Source organism: Dendrobates tinctorius, unplaced genomic scaffold (genome assembly GCF_039654945.1).
Source record: "Dendrobates tinctorius isolate UK_male_01 unplaced genomic scaffold, ASM3965494v1 ptg000208l, whole genome shotgun sequence".
Taxonomy (NCBI): Eukaryota; Metazoa; Chordata; class Amphibia; order Anura; family Dendrobatidae; genus Dendrobates; species Dendrobates tinctorius.
Genome location: NW_027361875.1, coordinates 7101505 through 7115405, shown reverse-complemented (window position 1 = coordinate 7115405; position 13901 = coordinate 7101505). Strand labels below are relative to the sequence as shown.

Genomic DNA, 13901 nt, shown 5'->3' with positions numbered 1-13901 from the left:
GCAGGGACGGACAACGGCAGCAACAAGCCGGACGGAGGTCTTCGTGGCACTTTGTTTTTTGCACAGGATGGACAAGAAGCCACAAAATCAAGTACATCTTGGCGAAGTGTGGCCACCAGTAGTGACGTGCAATAAGATCCAGGGTCTTCTTAGTCCCAGCATGGCCAGCCTGTTTGGAGGAGTGCCCCCATAGGACGACTTTTCGCTTGTGGTTCTCAGTCACAAGCGTTTTGCCAGGAGGAGGAGCAAGCCAGTTCACTGAAACCACTGTGATGATCCTAGTGGGGTCTCTTATGAATGAGTCAGTCACCGGAGGAGGAAAAAAACAAAAATACAAGCTAAGTCCAGAAAACCGGAGAGGTTGGTAGCTAGCGGATTGCAGACCCCTGATCCCATTCACAACAACTAACAGTAGCCGTGGGGTGTTCCTACGGTGGTCCTAGACACCTCGTTCACAGCCGGAGAACTAAATAAACCTAAAGAAAGAAAGGGGAAATCTAAACTGCCCCCAAAGCAATAGACAGCCCCCAACATGTATTGACTGTGAACACAGATGAAAACACAAACACAGACAGAAAGACTGGCTGAGCAAACGATGGGGCCCTCACTAACTAGATAGGACAGGAAAGAAATGCATCTGTCTGCAATCACGCAAAAACCCTGCCAAGAATAATGTCCAACACGTCTGATAGAAAAGGCCCTGAAGTCACTAGACTTCAAAATCACTATATCAGCACTCAGGTATATTCTGAAAACAGAGCAAAGAGATCAACTGATCAGAGACAAAAATGGAGTTCAGCCAGTCCCAACCAGGGCTGGCTGAACACAAACACTAAGTAAACAGACAAAATCTCATGGAACAAAAGCAGAGCAAAAACTTAGCTTTAGTAGACAGGACGAAACTGGAGGCCAGAGCTCAGAGCAGAGAGGATCACCAGCAACCCAGCAGGGGGTCGGCGGCCTTATATCCACTCAGAGATTCCGGATGTCCAATCACACTCCACCTGTTCAGATGACAGGTTTTTCCCATCCAAATCAATTTCACTACCTCCTTTCACCAGCAGAGGGAGTTCATCGGACATCAAAGGTGAAGAAGAAAATGAACTCATAACAGGGGTCAATGATATGTGATGGTTCCTCCGTGGTGTCGTGTGGCTGGAAGACCCTGGACAGAGCGTCGGCTTTGGTATTTTTGTTGTCGGGCCGGAAACGGAGCTCGAAGTCAAATCGGGCGAAAAACAAGGACCATCTGGCCTGACGAGGGTTGAGTATCTTGTTGCTGGCCCAGCTCCTGTTGAAGACTGGCCAGTAGATTGGCAGTTCCAGGATCGGCCACCTGCAAGGCCGACAAACCGGTGTCCATAGACTTCATGACAGACTTACTGCGTCCCCAATTCTCCCGCAGGAAGAGTAACTCTTTCTGGGTAGCAGCAGTAGTACCGGCGGAGTCCATGGCCTGATCGTACTGTTAGCATGGCTGGTCTGAAGCTGGAATCTCCAGGAGTGGACCCTCTGGGCCGTGGCACCGAGGGGCCCCGGGCGAGCTGCCAGGTGGAACTGACCCCTATACAGGGACCGTTAGGAGCAGGCCCAGGGGTTAGAGTACCACGGTAGCCGGTACCTAGAGGGGCGGCTCAGGATGGACTGGAGTAGGACTGTGGGACTGAAGTGTAGATGACAGAACATAGCTGGAACACAGGAGACAGTGTTATGAATGAGTCACCGTAGGAGGCAGACACAAAAATAGAGGCTACGTCCAGAAAACCAGAGAAGTTGGCAACTATCAGATTGCAGACCCCTGAACCTATCAACACAACTAGCAGTAGCCGTGGGGGGTTCCTACGGTGCCCTAGACCCCTCGATCACAGCCGGAGAGCTAAATAGCCTAAAGACAGAAAAGGAAATCTAAACTGCCCCAGAGCAGACCCCAAAGTAAAAGGCAGCCCCAAACATATAATGACGGTGAAGCAAGATGAAAAAACACTCACACAGATAGAAAGATATGCTGAGCAAATGATGGGGCCCAAACTAAACTAAACAGGACAGGAAAGGACGGTTGCTGTCTGCAATCTGCCAAAACCCTATCAAAGACATAAGCCAACAGCTGATATGGAAAAAGACCCTGAAGCAGCTAGGCTTCAAAACTAAATCCGCACTCCGGTATCTTCAGAAGACAGAGCTAAAGGAATTCAGCTCACCCCAGCAGGGAATGGCAGAAATCCAGAAAAACAAAGCAAACAAAGACAAAACACAAATGCAAAAAGCTGAGCAGAAAAACTTAGCTTTAGAAGAGCAGGAATTCAGACTGGTCTCCAAGGATTCCACAGAGAAATCACCTGCAGGGCAGAAGGGCGTCGGCAGCCTTATATCCAGTCCGCAACTCCACTCAGCCAGTCATCATAATTAGGCTCAGGTGACTGATAATCAGGCTCACTACCTTTCCTTACCAGAAGAGGGAGTTCATCGGGCCTCAGTAGTGAAGGGGAAAATGAACTCACAACAGTACCTCCCCCTTGAGGAGGGGTCACCGAACCGTCAACCACGCCACCAGGGCGATCAGGGTGAGCCCGATGAAAGGCACGCACCAATCTTTTGGCATGAATATCAGAGGCAGAGACCCAGGAATTATCCTCCTGACCATAACCCTTCCACTTAACCAAATACTGGAGTCTCCGTCTCGCCAGACGAGAATCCAGTACTTTCTCTACCTCATATTCCATGTTACCTTCAACCAATACAGGGTCTGGAGGTGGCACCCCCGGAACAACAGGTTCAACAAACCTCTTCAACAAGGACTTATGAAACACATTATGGATTTTAAATGTGACAGGAAGAGCCAAACGAAAAGAGACCGGATTAATAATCTCCAAAATCTTGTAAGGTCTAATTAATCTAGGCTTAAACTTAGGAGAAGCCACCTTCATAGCAATATTTCTTGATGATAACCACACCATATCACCAACTTTAAACTGGGGACCAATGGTCCTATGTCGGTTGGAAAACCGCTGGGCCTTTTCCTGGGAGAGACATAACTTATCTACCACTTGGTCCCAGATCTGGTGCATTCTCTCCACCACAGTGTCAACACCTGGGCAGGCAGAGGCCTCCACCTGCCCTGAAGAAAATCGAGGATGAAACCCAAAGTTACAAAAAAAAGGTGACATCAAAGTGGCAGACCTAGCTCTATTATTTAAAGCAAATTCGGCCAAGGGCAAAAATGAAACCCAATCATCCTGATCAGCGGAAATAAAACATCTCAAATATGACTCCAAGGTCTGGTTTGTTCTCTCTGTCTGCCCATTGGTCTGAGGGTGAAAAGCAGAGGAGAAGGACAACTGAATTCCCAGCTTGGAACAGAAAGTTCTCCAAAATCTAGACACAAACTGGACTCCTCTGTCAGATACAATGTTCTCAGGAATCCCGTGCAAGCGAACCACCTGTTGAAAAAACAAGGGCACCAACTCAGAGGAAGACGGCAACTTAGGGAGTGGTACAAGATGAACCATCTTAGAGAACCTATCACAAATCACCCAAATAACAGTCATCCTTTGAGAGACAGGCATATCAGAGATGAAATCCATTGAAATATGGGTCCATGGCCTCTTGGGGACAGGCAAAGGCATCAACAACCCACTAGAGCAAGAGCACGATTTAGACCGGGAGCACGTCCCACAGGACTGCACAAAATTCCTGACATGAGACAAGGAGGGCCACCAAAAGGACCGACTCACCAGATCTCTAGTACCAAAAATACCTGGATGACCAGCCAAAGCAGAGCAATGAACTTCAGACATCACTCTCTTCTTCCACTGGTCAGGAACATACAACTTTCCACTGGGACAACGCTCAGGTTTGTCCTCCTGGAACTCTTGCAGAGCACGTCTCAAATCGGGCGAGATGGCAGAAAGAACTACCCCTTCGCCTAAGATGGTAGCAGGCTTGGTCACCACAGGAGAATCAGCAAAGAAGCTCCTAGAGAGGGCGTCAGCCTTGACATTCTTAGTTTCAGGAAGAAAAGAAACCACAAAATCAAAACGTGTAAAAAACAAGGCCCACCTAGCCTGTCTAGGGTTCAAGCGCTTAGCCGACTCTAGGTAAATCAAATTCTTGTGGTCAGTGAGGACCACGACTTGATGCTTAGCTCCCTCCAACCAATGTCTCCACTCTTCAAATGCCCATTTCATGGCCAACAGTTCCCGATTCCCCACATCATAGTTACATTCAGATGGAGAGAACTTTCGGGAAAAGAAAGCACAGGGATTCATTTTAGATGTTACAGGATCCTTTTGGGACAAAACAGCTCCTGCACCAATCTCAGAAGCGTCCACCTCTACCTGGAACGGGAGTGAGAGATCAGGTTGCCGCAAAACCGGGGCAGAAGTGAATCTTCGCTTCAGCTCCTGAAAGGAAGAAACAGCCTCCGGAGACCAATTCAACACATCAGCACCCTTCTTAGTCAGATCAGTCAATGGCTTGGCAATACTAGAAAATTTTGCTATAAATTTCCGATAAAAATTAGCAAAACCCAAAAACTTCTGGAGGGCCTTCAAAGAAGTGGGCTGAACCCAATCGTAAATGGCCTGTACCTTGGCCGGGTCCATTTCAATAGTTGACGGAGACAAAATAAATCCTCTGTACTCCAAAAAGGCATTTAGATCCTTTGACATACAGGGAATTCTCCCTCAAGATCCGGAACACAGTCCGTATATGTTCCACATGAGAATCCCAATCCTTGGAGAATATCAAAATATCATCCAGATAGATAATCAAAAATTTATCGACAAAATCTCGGAAAATATCGTTCATGAAGCACTGGAAGACAGAAGGGGCATTAGTGAGCCCAAAAGGCATCACCAGGTACTCAAAATGTCCCTCCGGAGTATTAAACGCCGTCTTCCATTCATCCCCCTGCTTAATGCGGATAAGACTATACGCCCCCCTGAGGTCAAGCTTGGTAAACCAGCAAGCACCTTTAACTCTAGAGAATAAATCCGAAATCAAGGGTAACGGATACTGATATTTAACAGTAATTTTGTTGAGGGCACGATAATCAATACAAGGTCTTAATGATCCATCCTTTTTGGCTACAAAAAAAAAAAAAAAAAAAACACACGGCACCTAATGGTGACGAGGATGGTCTAATATGACCCTTCTCCAATGCCTCCTTAATATAGGATCGCATAGCCTCGTGCTCGGGTACAGATAAATTGAAGAGCCGACCCTTGGGAAATTTACACCCCGGGCTCAGTTCAATTGCACAGTCATAACTCCTATGAGGAGGCAGAGACGCAGACTCATTCTCACTAAATACATCATAAAAGTCCGCCAAATAATCAGGAACATCATGCGACTGAGGAGAGGTGGAAAACACCGGAGCCTCACTAAAGGCACACCGACAACCCCAACTCACCACAGACACAGATTTCCAATCCAAAACTGGATTATGAATTTGTAACCAGGGAAACCCCAGAACAATAGTATCATGCAGATTATGCAACACCAAAAATCTGCAATTTTCTTGATGGTCTGGGGCGACCCGCATTACCACCTGGGTCCAAAACTGAGGTTTATTTTTAGCCAAAGGAGTAGCATCAATCCCCCTCAAAGGGATAGGCGTCTGCAGAGGAGTCATCGGAAATCCACAACGTTTAGCAAAATCCAAGTCCATTAGGTTTAGGGCTGCTCCCGATTCCACAAAAGCCTTGGCGGAAAATGTGGACAGGGAGCAGATCAGAGTAATAGCCAAAAGAAACTTAGGTTGAACACCACCAACAGAAAACGTGTGTGCAAAGCGTTTCTCTCGTTTAGGACAGACAGAAATAATATGCGAGGCATTTCCACAGAAAAAACACAACTTATTACGCCTTCTGAACTCCTGACGCTGCTCTCTGGACAAAACTCTATCACATTGCATAGGTTCAGACATTTGTTCAACAGGTGGCAACACCTCTCGTGCAGTTTTGCGTTCGCGCAAACGCCGATCAACCTGAATGGCTAATGACATAGAATCGTCAAGACCAGAGGGAACAGGAAATCCCACCATAGTATCTTTTACGGCTTCTGACAAACCCTTCCGAAAGAGAGCAGCCAAGGCATTATCATTCCAGGTAGTAAGTACCGCCCACTTTTGGAATTTTTGACAGTACAATTCTGCAGAATCTCGACCCTGGTTCAATGCCAGCAGTGTCTTTTCAGCCTGATCAATGGCATTAGGTTCGTCATACAACAACCCCAAGGCTTGAAAAAACGCGTTCACATTAGTCAGAATAGGATCATCTGGTTTCAAAGAAAACGCTCAATCCTGGGGATCGCCACGCAGCAAAGAGATGACAATTTTAACCTGCTGCGCGGAGCTCCCCGATGAGTTAGGCTTCAAGGCAAAAAATAATTTACAATTATTTTTGAAATTCAAAAATTTAGACCGATCCCCAAAAAATACATCAGGTGTAGGGATCTTTGGTTCAGCAGCATGTGAATGAGCAAGGTAGGCGGAAATTCCCCGCACTTCCGCAGCGAGCTGCTCCACACGATCAGACAATTGCTTTATCTCCATTGAGAGAAAAAAAAAAAAAAAAATTCCCCCTACGGCCTCAGAGATATAGAGGAAAAAATATACACACTTTTTTTTTTTTTTTTACAATTCTTTCCTGCTATTGAGTACCCTAGGATCTGCGGTATGGCGGGTGATTCTGTTATGAATGAGTCACCGTAGGAGGCAGACACAAAAATAGAGGCTATGTCCAGAAAACCAGAGAAGTTGGCAACTATCAGATTGCAGACCCCTGAACCTATCAACACAACTAGCAGTAGCTGTGGGGGGTTCCTACGGTGCCCTAGACCCCTCGATCACAGCCGGAGAGCTAAATAGCCTAAAGACAGAAAAGGAAATCTAAACTGCCCCAGAGCAGACCCCAAAGTAAAAGGCAGCCCCCAACATATAATGACGGTGAAGCAAGATGAAAAAACACTCACACAGATAGAAAGATATGCTGAGCAAATGATGGGGCCCAAACTAAACTAAACAGGACAGGAAAGGACGGTTGCTGTCTGCAATCTGCCAAAACCCTATCAAAGACATAAGCCAACAGCTGATATGGAAAAAGACCCTGAAGCAGCTAGGCTTCAAAACTAAATCCGCACTCCAGTATCTTCAGAAGACAGAGCTAAAGGAATTCAGCTCACCCCAGCAGGGAATGGCAGAAATCCAGAAAAACAAAAGCAAACAAAGACAAAACACAAATGCAAAAAGCTGAGCAGAAAAACTTAGCTTTAGAAGAGCAGGAATTCAGACTGGTCTCCAAGGATCCCACAGAGAAATCACCCGCAGGGCAGAAGGGCGTCGGCAGCCTTATATCCAGTCCGCAACTCCACTCAGCCAGTCATCATAATTAGGCTCAGGTGACTGATAATCAGGCTCACTACCTTTCCTTACCAGAAGAGGGAGTTCATCGGGCCTCAGTAGTGAAGGGGAAAATGAACTCACAACAAGACAGGAGTGGAGTAAGACTGTAGACTGGAACGTGGAGGGATGGCTGGAGCAGGAAGACAGGAGACAGGATTAGAGGAGGACGGAAGGAGTGGAGCAGGATGGAACTGGAACACCGGAGGCAGGACTGGAGTAGGACGGAAGGACTGGAGCAGGATGGAACAGGAACACCGGAGGCAGGACTGGAGTAGAGCAGGGGACACGGATAGCCGGACTGCGAGGCTGCTGCAGGGAGCACACGAGAACGGGACTGTGAGAATGCAGAGAGCACACGAAGAAGCGAGGCACAGTGTGCTAGGAAACACAACGATCAGGCGCCTCCCTCTGGGGGAAGCGGCCTGATATGCCCCTGTCTGGTCTGCCATTGGTCAGTGGGTGCTTCCGGGTCAGGGCATAGACTGAGCACAAGACACAGAAGGGAGACACGGCTGCGGCCTATGGCGCATGCGCATTGCATGCAAAGACGCCGTTGGCTGCGCGCCTTTTAGAGGTGACCACCGTGGCTGTCAGGCGGCGAGGGACTGCGGCGTGGGAGCGATGGCCGGGTGAGTATGCAGAGACGGCGTAACACCAGTCACCATTCTGGTCTCTGTTCTCTGAACTTGCTCCAGTTTGTTGATGTCTTTTTAAAAATGTGGTGCCCAGAACTGGACACAGTATTCCAGATGAGGTCTGACCAAAGAGGAGTAGAGGGCAATAGTGAATTCACGTGATCTAGACTATATGCTTCTGTTAATACATCCCAGAATTGCATTTGCCTTTTTTGCTGCTGCATCACACTGTTGACTCATGTTCAGTTTATGATCTATTAGTATACCCAAGTCTTTTTCACATATGCTGTTGCTTAGCCCTATTCCTCCCATTCTGTATATGCTTTTTTTCATTTTTATTGCCCAGATGTAGCACTTTGCATTTTTCGCTGTTAAAAACCATTCTGTTAGTTGCTTCCCTCTGCTCCAGTTAATTTATATCTTTTTGAATCCTCTCTCTCTCTTCTCTATTATTAGCTATCCCTCCTAGCTTTGTGTCTTCAGCAAATTTAATCGGTTTACCCTCAATTCCTTCATCTAAATCATTGATAAAGATGTTGTACAATACATTTGTTTTTTTCAGTCAAGATGGGGTGCAGACTTTATTTTGGCTATGTGTTTATTTACAATATAAGTATAGGTTGAGTAATGGATAAGTGTCTTATAGACGCCTCTCCATTACTAAACTGTGGGCTTTATGTCACCGGACAATATAAAAGTGACATCAACCCCACAAATATGAACCCCACTTGCCACCGCTACAGGGCAAGTGGGAAGAGCCAGGCCAAGCGCCAGAATTGGCGCATGTAATAGATGCGCCTTTTCCAAGCGGATGCGGGCTGCTATTTTTAGGCTAGGGGAGGGCAATGTCCATGGCCTCTTACCAGCCTTAGAATACCAGCCCCCAGCAACCGGCTTTAGCTTGGCTGGTTGTCAAAACGGGGGTAATGATTTTACCAACGATCAGAAGCATGACAGAATGACAAACACCTGGCGTTCAGGGAGGCCGAACCCGAACAGTAACACGGACTTCCTGGAGAGGTCCGTGTTCGGTGTCCATGCCTGAACAGTAGGTGTTCTCTACGGATGTCGTACGTTAGTGTTCAGGTTCGCTCATCTCTAAAAGATTATTTCTCAGCAAGAACACATCTGATATAGGAGACATACAGGTATCACTCTCCTCAGGATTCTATAACTTGTATGCCTATATTAATAGTTTAAATAGGTCACATCTGGTGAGAGATTCCCTTTAACCTACCAGGTAAATGAAACCTTGCATGATGCCAATGCTATCACCGGCGTTTTATGTAATGTATGAGTGTGCTGGGCCCCCGATGCTCTGTCCAGTCTCTATATCTTGATGTGCAGTGATAGGATGTGCTCTTCAATTTTGGTTCAAGATTGAGATATTCTGATGGTTATTAGGAAGAAGTAAGTAAAGTGCCTTATATAAAACATAATAATAGGCTGATTTATCCATTTATTTCCTTATAATGAGAACCACAGGGTTCTTAAAGGTCGCACTTCATAATGACTTGTTGCTCCCAGATAAAGGTCATATTAGTCATTAGTGATTTACTTTGTCTCCTTCAGGGGACAGTATCTGTATGAGATGAAGAGGTATGACCTTGCCAGCTTCTGTATTCATCACACAGCGGAGATGACTCAAGGTAAGGACCATTCTGCCCTGAGTAGCGAAGGTTGATACTGCTGCAAACCTCTATAACTTCAGGGCTCCAAAAGTAAAAGTCACAGAATTTCTTAGGATTAGTTTCATGTCATCGCATCTCTCATTCTTCACTTGAAGTGCCTGTGTTCTCTTATGATATAAGAAGCCTGGATGGGCGCAGGTGCGCTTGCAACCTTTGCAGTCCATATTGCCATTATTTTGAAATGACAGCTATTGTCACAAAAGCTAAAAAATCCCTCAATGATCCCACAATTTATAGTTACATTTTTTTTGTTTAAACTTAGAATTGGGTACAGTATATTGAATATTGGGTGACCTAGTGAGGGTCTTTGGGACTTTAACCTCACATGATTCTGGTGCTGACAATGAGAATATCTGCCTTTAGTTTGTCACATACGTGGATCGTGGACCCTCTATGCCACGGTCCGGGCTTATATTTGGAGGGGCATGGCTAATCGACCACCTTGTTTTTGCTAGAGCTCCTGATGGTGGAGCTAGGCTAGTGCTGCAGGTGGCCACCAGGTACCACTCCAAAGGCAGTCCCTGGTACAAAGGAAGGACCGGTTACTGATTCTGGTTCAGATAGTGGTAATCCTGGAACACTTGACAGGACGGACACTTTTGCAGGTTTAGACAGTGCGGACCCTCCTTGGAATACTTGACAAGACGGACACTGGTACTTCTGGAGCGGTTTCAGGTAACTCGGATAACAACTACAGGTTCGAGTTTAGACTAGTCAGGTATAGCAACAGGTTCAGGTTCAAACAGACTAGGCTCAGGAACAGGTTCAAGGATAGGATCAGAGACTTGGCAACTAATTAGCAGGGTCAAACTCTAACTAACACTAAAGAGGATGTTGTACAGGCACCTCCCTACAGGGGAACATGCCTTAAATACTAGATGCCTCCCAGTTATTGACTAGGGAAAGATTCAGAGTGCTCGCTATCCATTTAAGAGGCGGAAAGTGCACTCACACACTAAACGCGCCACTGGGGGACCCGTACGCGGGCCCAGGAGACCAGGGAGTCATACAGGGAAGGGAGACATTGCTGAGTGTCCGGGCAGTATTCCGCATTGTTTCCAACTAGATGCCAGTCTGCAGCTTTCAGTGCTACAAATAAGGCACCTCACCACAGACTTAGGATGCACAAGAATCTACACTTTTTTTCTTAATTTGGTGTTGGCTAAATTACATTTCCAATCTGTTTCATCCAAACCAAAAGTGATTCAGATCCATAATGTGAACCACTTGTTCAGCTCTGTTTATCAGTAAGACGTATATCGGGCCGAACCACACTATAGTATATCAGTGTATAAAAGCTAATGCTAGTAATGAGGGTTGAGTCAGATGTGATTATAGGGCATGTTTTGTGGCAACTCCATCAAACTTACTTACCAGCACTGTGAAATAATCCCGTGAGACACGTTACTTTTGAGCTCGTCCTTCTAATCATACCACGTGCCATAATGTATCAGTCGGCTTTGGTTTCTTGCAGTCCTCATTATGACACTGTGTGACTGTATTGTGCATTTATATGCTTCACTTTAATAATTAATGCATGACGCCTGAAAAATTACAACAAAAAGAACAGCATTCAATATATGGTGGAAAAGGAATAGTTTTTTTTCAAAATATCAGTGGTAGAAACCATACATGAATAATAAAGAAAACTTGGCACTCAACTTCTAAAATATTTTTTAGGATTTTTTAATGCAGCCAGAAAATAAGACGTTTCGGCCTCACTGGCCTTCATCAGTAACAGACTGCAGTATAGTAGTTAATCGCATTCAGTGTGATAGTAGAAGTGACACCATAGTCACTTTAAATGTGCCTGGTCATGCACTAGGCGCTGGGCATGGAGCCTAAATCAAATAGTACCTTGGTGGGTGGAGGTGCCGTGCAGACATCAGCGACCCAGAATCCACTGTTGGTCAGCTGACCAACAGTCTGCAGTCTGTTACTGATGAAGGCCAGTGAGGTCGAAACGTCTATTTTCTGGCTGCATTAAAAAAATCCAAAAAAATATTCTAGAAGTTGCGTGCCAAGTTTTCTTTATTATTCATGTATGGTGTGGGGCCATACTTGAGCACCTTCTGAAGTTGTGCATACGGTGTTTTTCCTTTAGTGGTAGAAACCAGGGACATTTTCAGTGCTGATGTTTCAGGAGTTTATCCAGGAACTGAAGTAATTGGCAGAAAATTTGCCAAAATCTATCAAAATTATTACCAGAATTTACCTGTTTTAGCCAGAACTTCTACTCTGGTGGTCCCCACTGGTATTCTTCACTTTCCTGCTGTGATGCAATTTTCTATGTTCACTGGCCGTACTACCGCAATGATTGGCTGCAGCAGTCACTTGATTGTATGAGATGTCACCATTGCATCTAAGTAAGCCAAGACCGGCAGGGAGCAGCACTGAAGGAGAAACTAACAGGTGAGTTATAGTTAATTCATTTTTTTTTTTTCATGCTTTTAACCAATTAACTTCAGTTTCCTGGACTATTCCTTTAATTCACTCCTTATTCACAATGGGGCATATTATTGCAGTTCCATCTGGTGATGAAAGGCCAATGAACATACACAATCAAAGTGTAAGTCAGCAGTGGTAAAAATGTTTTGTTATAAAATGTTTAAAATATTAATTTTTCTGTTATTTTAATTAAATGAAACTCAATTCTTGTTATCTGTTCTCTGTCCATACACCGAAGCCTCACAAACAGTATGTCCATTGTTCCTCAGTGATATGGTGTTCATGACTACAATTACGTGCAATAATAATGCGAACTGAAATTGTAATGCATGGCGTATCATTTTCCCAACTATTCTAAGCATTTCTCTACAAGTTCTATCATTCTGGTAGGATATAAAAGAGTATGATTACAAGGCTCTACATTGGTTTTGATTAAAAGAGAACAGTTACATAAAGTAATTTGCTCTAATTTCTTTGAATATTTGTCACGCTTGGGTTAAGTTCATTTAACCATATAAAAATTGTCTGAAAAGATGATTTTTTTTCTCATTTGTCTTCAATCCCTCTTTATGTAACAGTAGATAAAAACAATTTACAAGGCCGAATACAGTTTCAAGAATTGCAATGTGTCTATAAATTTCATGTGTTATATGGTGGATCCGTATGGGATGCGATTTTTTTTTGCGCACCCAAAGACAAATGGGCGTGTTTCATTCGTCACATAGAAGAAACTATTCCAAGATCTCCAGCTGTAAATAACTGAGTCTTTGTTGTAGACTTTCTATTTTTATGTATATTTTAATGCCTGTTTTTTTTTTTTTTTTTATAACAAAATACAAATTTTGGAATTACTGTATTTTTCGGCTTAAAGACGCACTGGACCATAAGACACACCACAAATTTTCTGAAGAAAACTGGGAAAAAAAAAAAATAATGTGTCAAATGGGGGTCCGTCTTACAGTCCGAATTCAGCCTACCCGGGGGAGGGTGATCAGCAGCGGGATAAAGCGGGGGTCACAGGAGATGTTCGGTGGTCTGGCGATATGACTCCCATCCCAGGTTGGTGCAGCAGGTGCGGTGGCCTCTGTGAAATTCCATCCCAGGCTGGTGCGTCACGTTCAGCGGTGGTGCTCGGGGCTCCGCCGGCATCTTGTGAAAGCCCGGAGGCCCCGCATATGCATTGCTGTGATGCGGTGGCCTCTGGGAAAACCCATCCCAGGCTGGTGCAGCAGGTTTTGCTCTTTTGTGCAGTGGGCTACGCCGGCATCTTGTGAAAGCCCGGAGGTCCTGCATATCCATTGCTGCAATGCTGTGGCCTCAGGGAAAATGGCAGCCGGGGGCGGCGCGTGCTCAGATTGAGATTTCGGCAACAAGATCTCAATCTGAGCATGCTCCACCCCCGTCGGCCATTTTCCCGGAGGCCACCGCATCACAGCAGATTGAGATCTCGGGAGACAAGATCTCGTTGAGACCTCAATCTGATCATGCACCGCCCCCGGCGGCCATTTTCCTGGAGGCCACCGCATCGCAGCAATGGATGTGCAGGGCATCTGGGCTTTCACAAAATGCCGGTCGGAGCCCCCACCTGCACCACCGCCGAACCTCCTGCACCAGCCACACCGCCACAGAATCGCCCCACTCCTGCTGCTGCCATAGTATTTGTAAGTAAATTCCAACTATAAGACACACCCCATTTTCCCCCAAAATTTTTTGGGAAAAAAGTGA

The 13901-nt window shown here is 45.6% G+C and overlaps 1 protein-coding gene across 2 annotated transcripts in view; it reads left to right on the top strand.

Moving 5' to 3' along the window:
* Positions 1-13901, top strand: part of TTC6 (tetratricopeptide repeat domain 6) — a 226777-nt gene that overhangs the window by 100772 nt on the left and 112104 nt on the right. For both annotated transcript variants that reach the window (XM_073554184.1, XM_073554183.1), the window contains exon 20: positions 9610-9686. In XM_073554184.1, coding sequence (XP_073410285.1) covers positions 9610-9686 — 77 coding nt within the window. The remainder of the gene's footprint in view (positions 1-9609; positions 9687-13901) is intronic.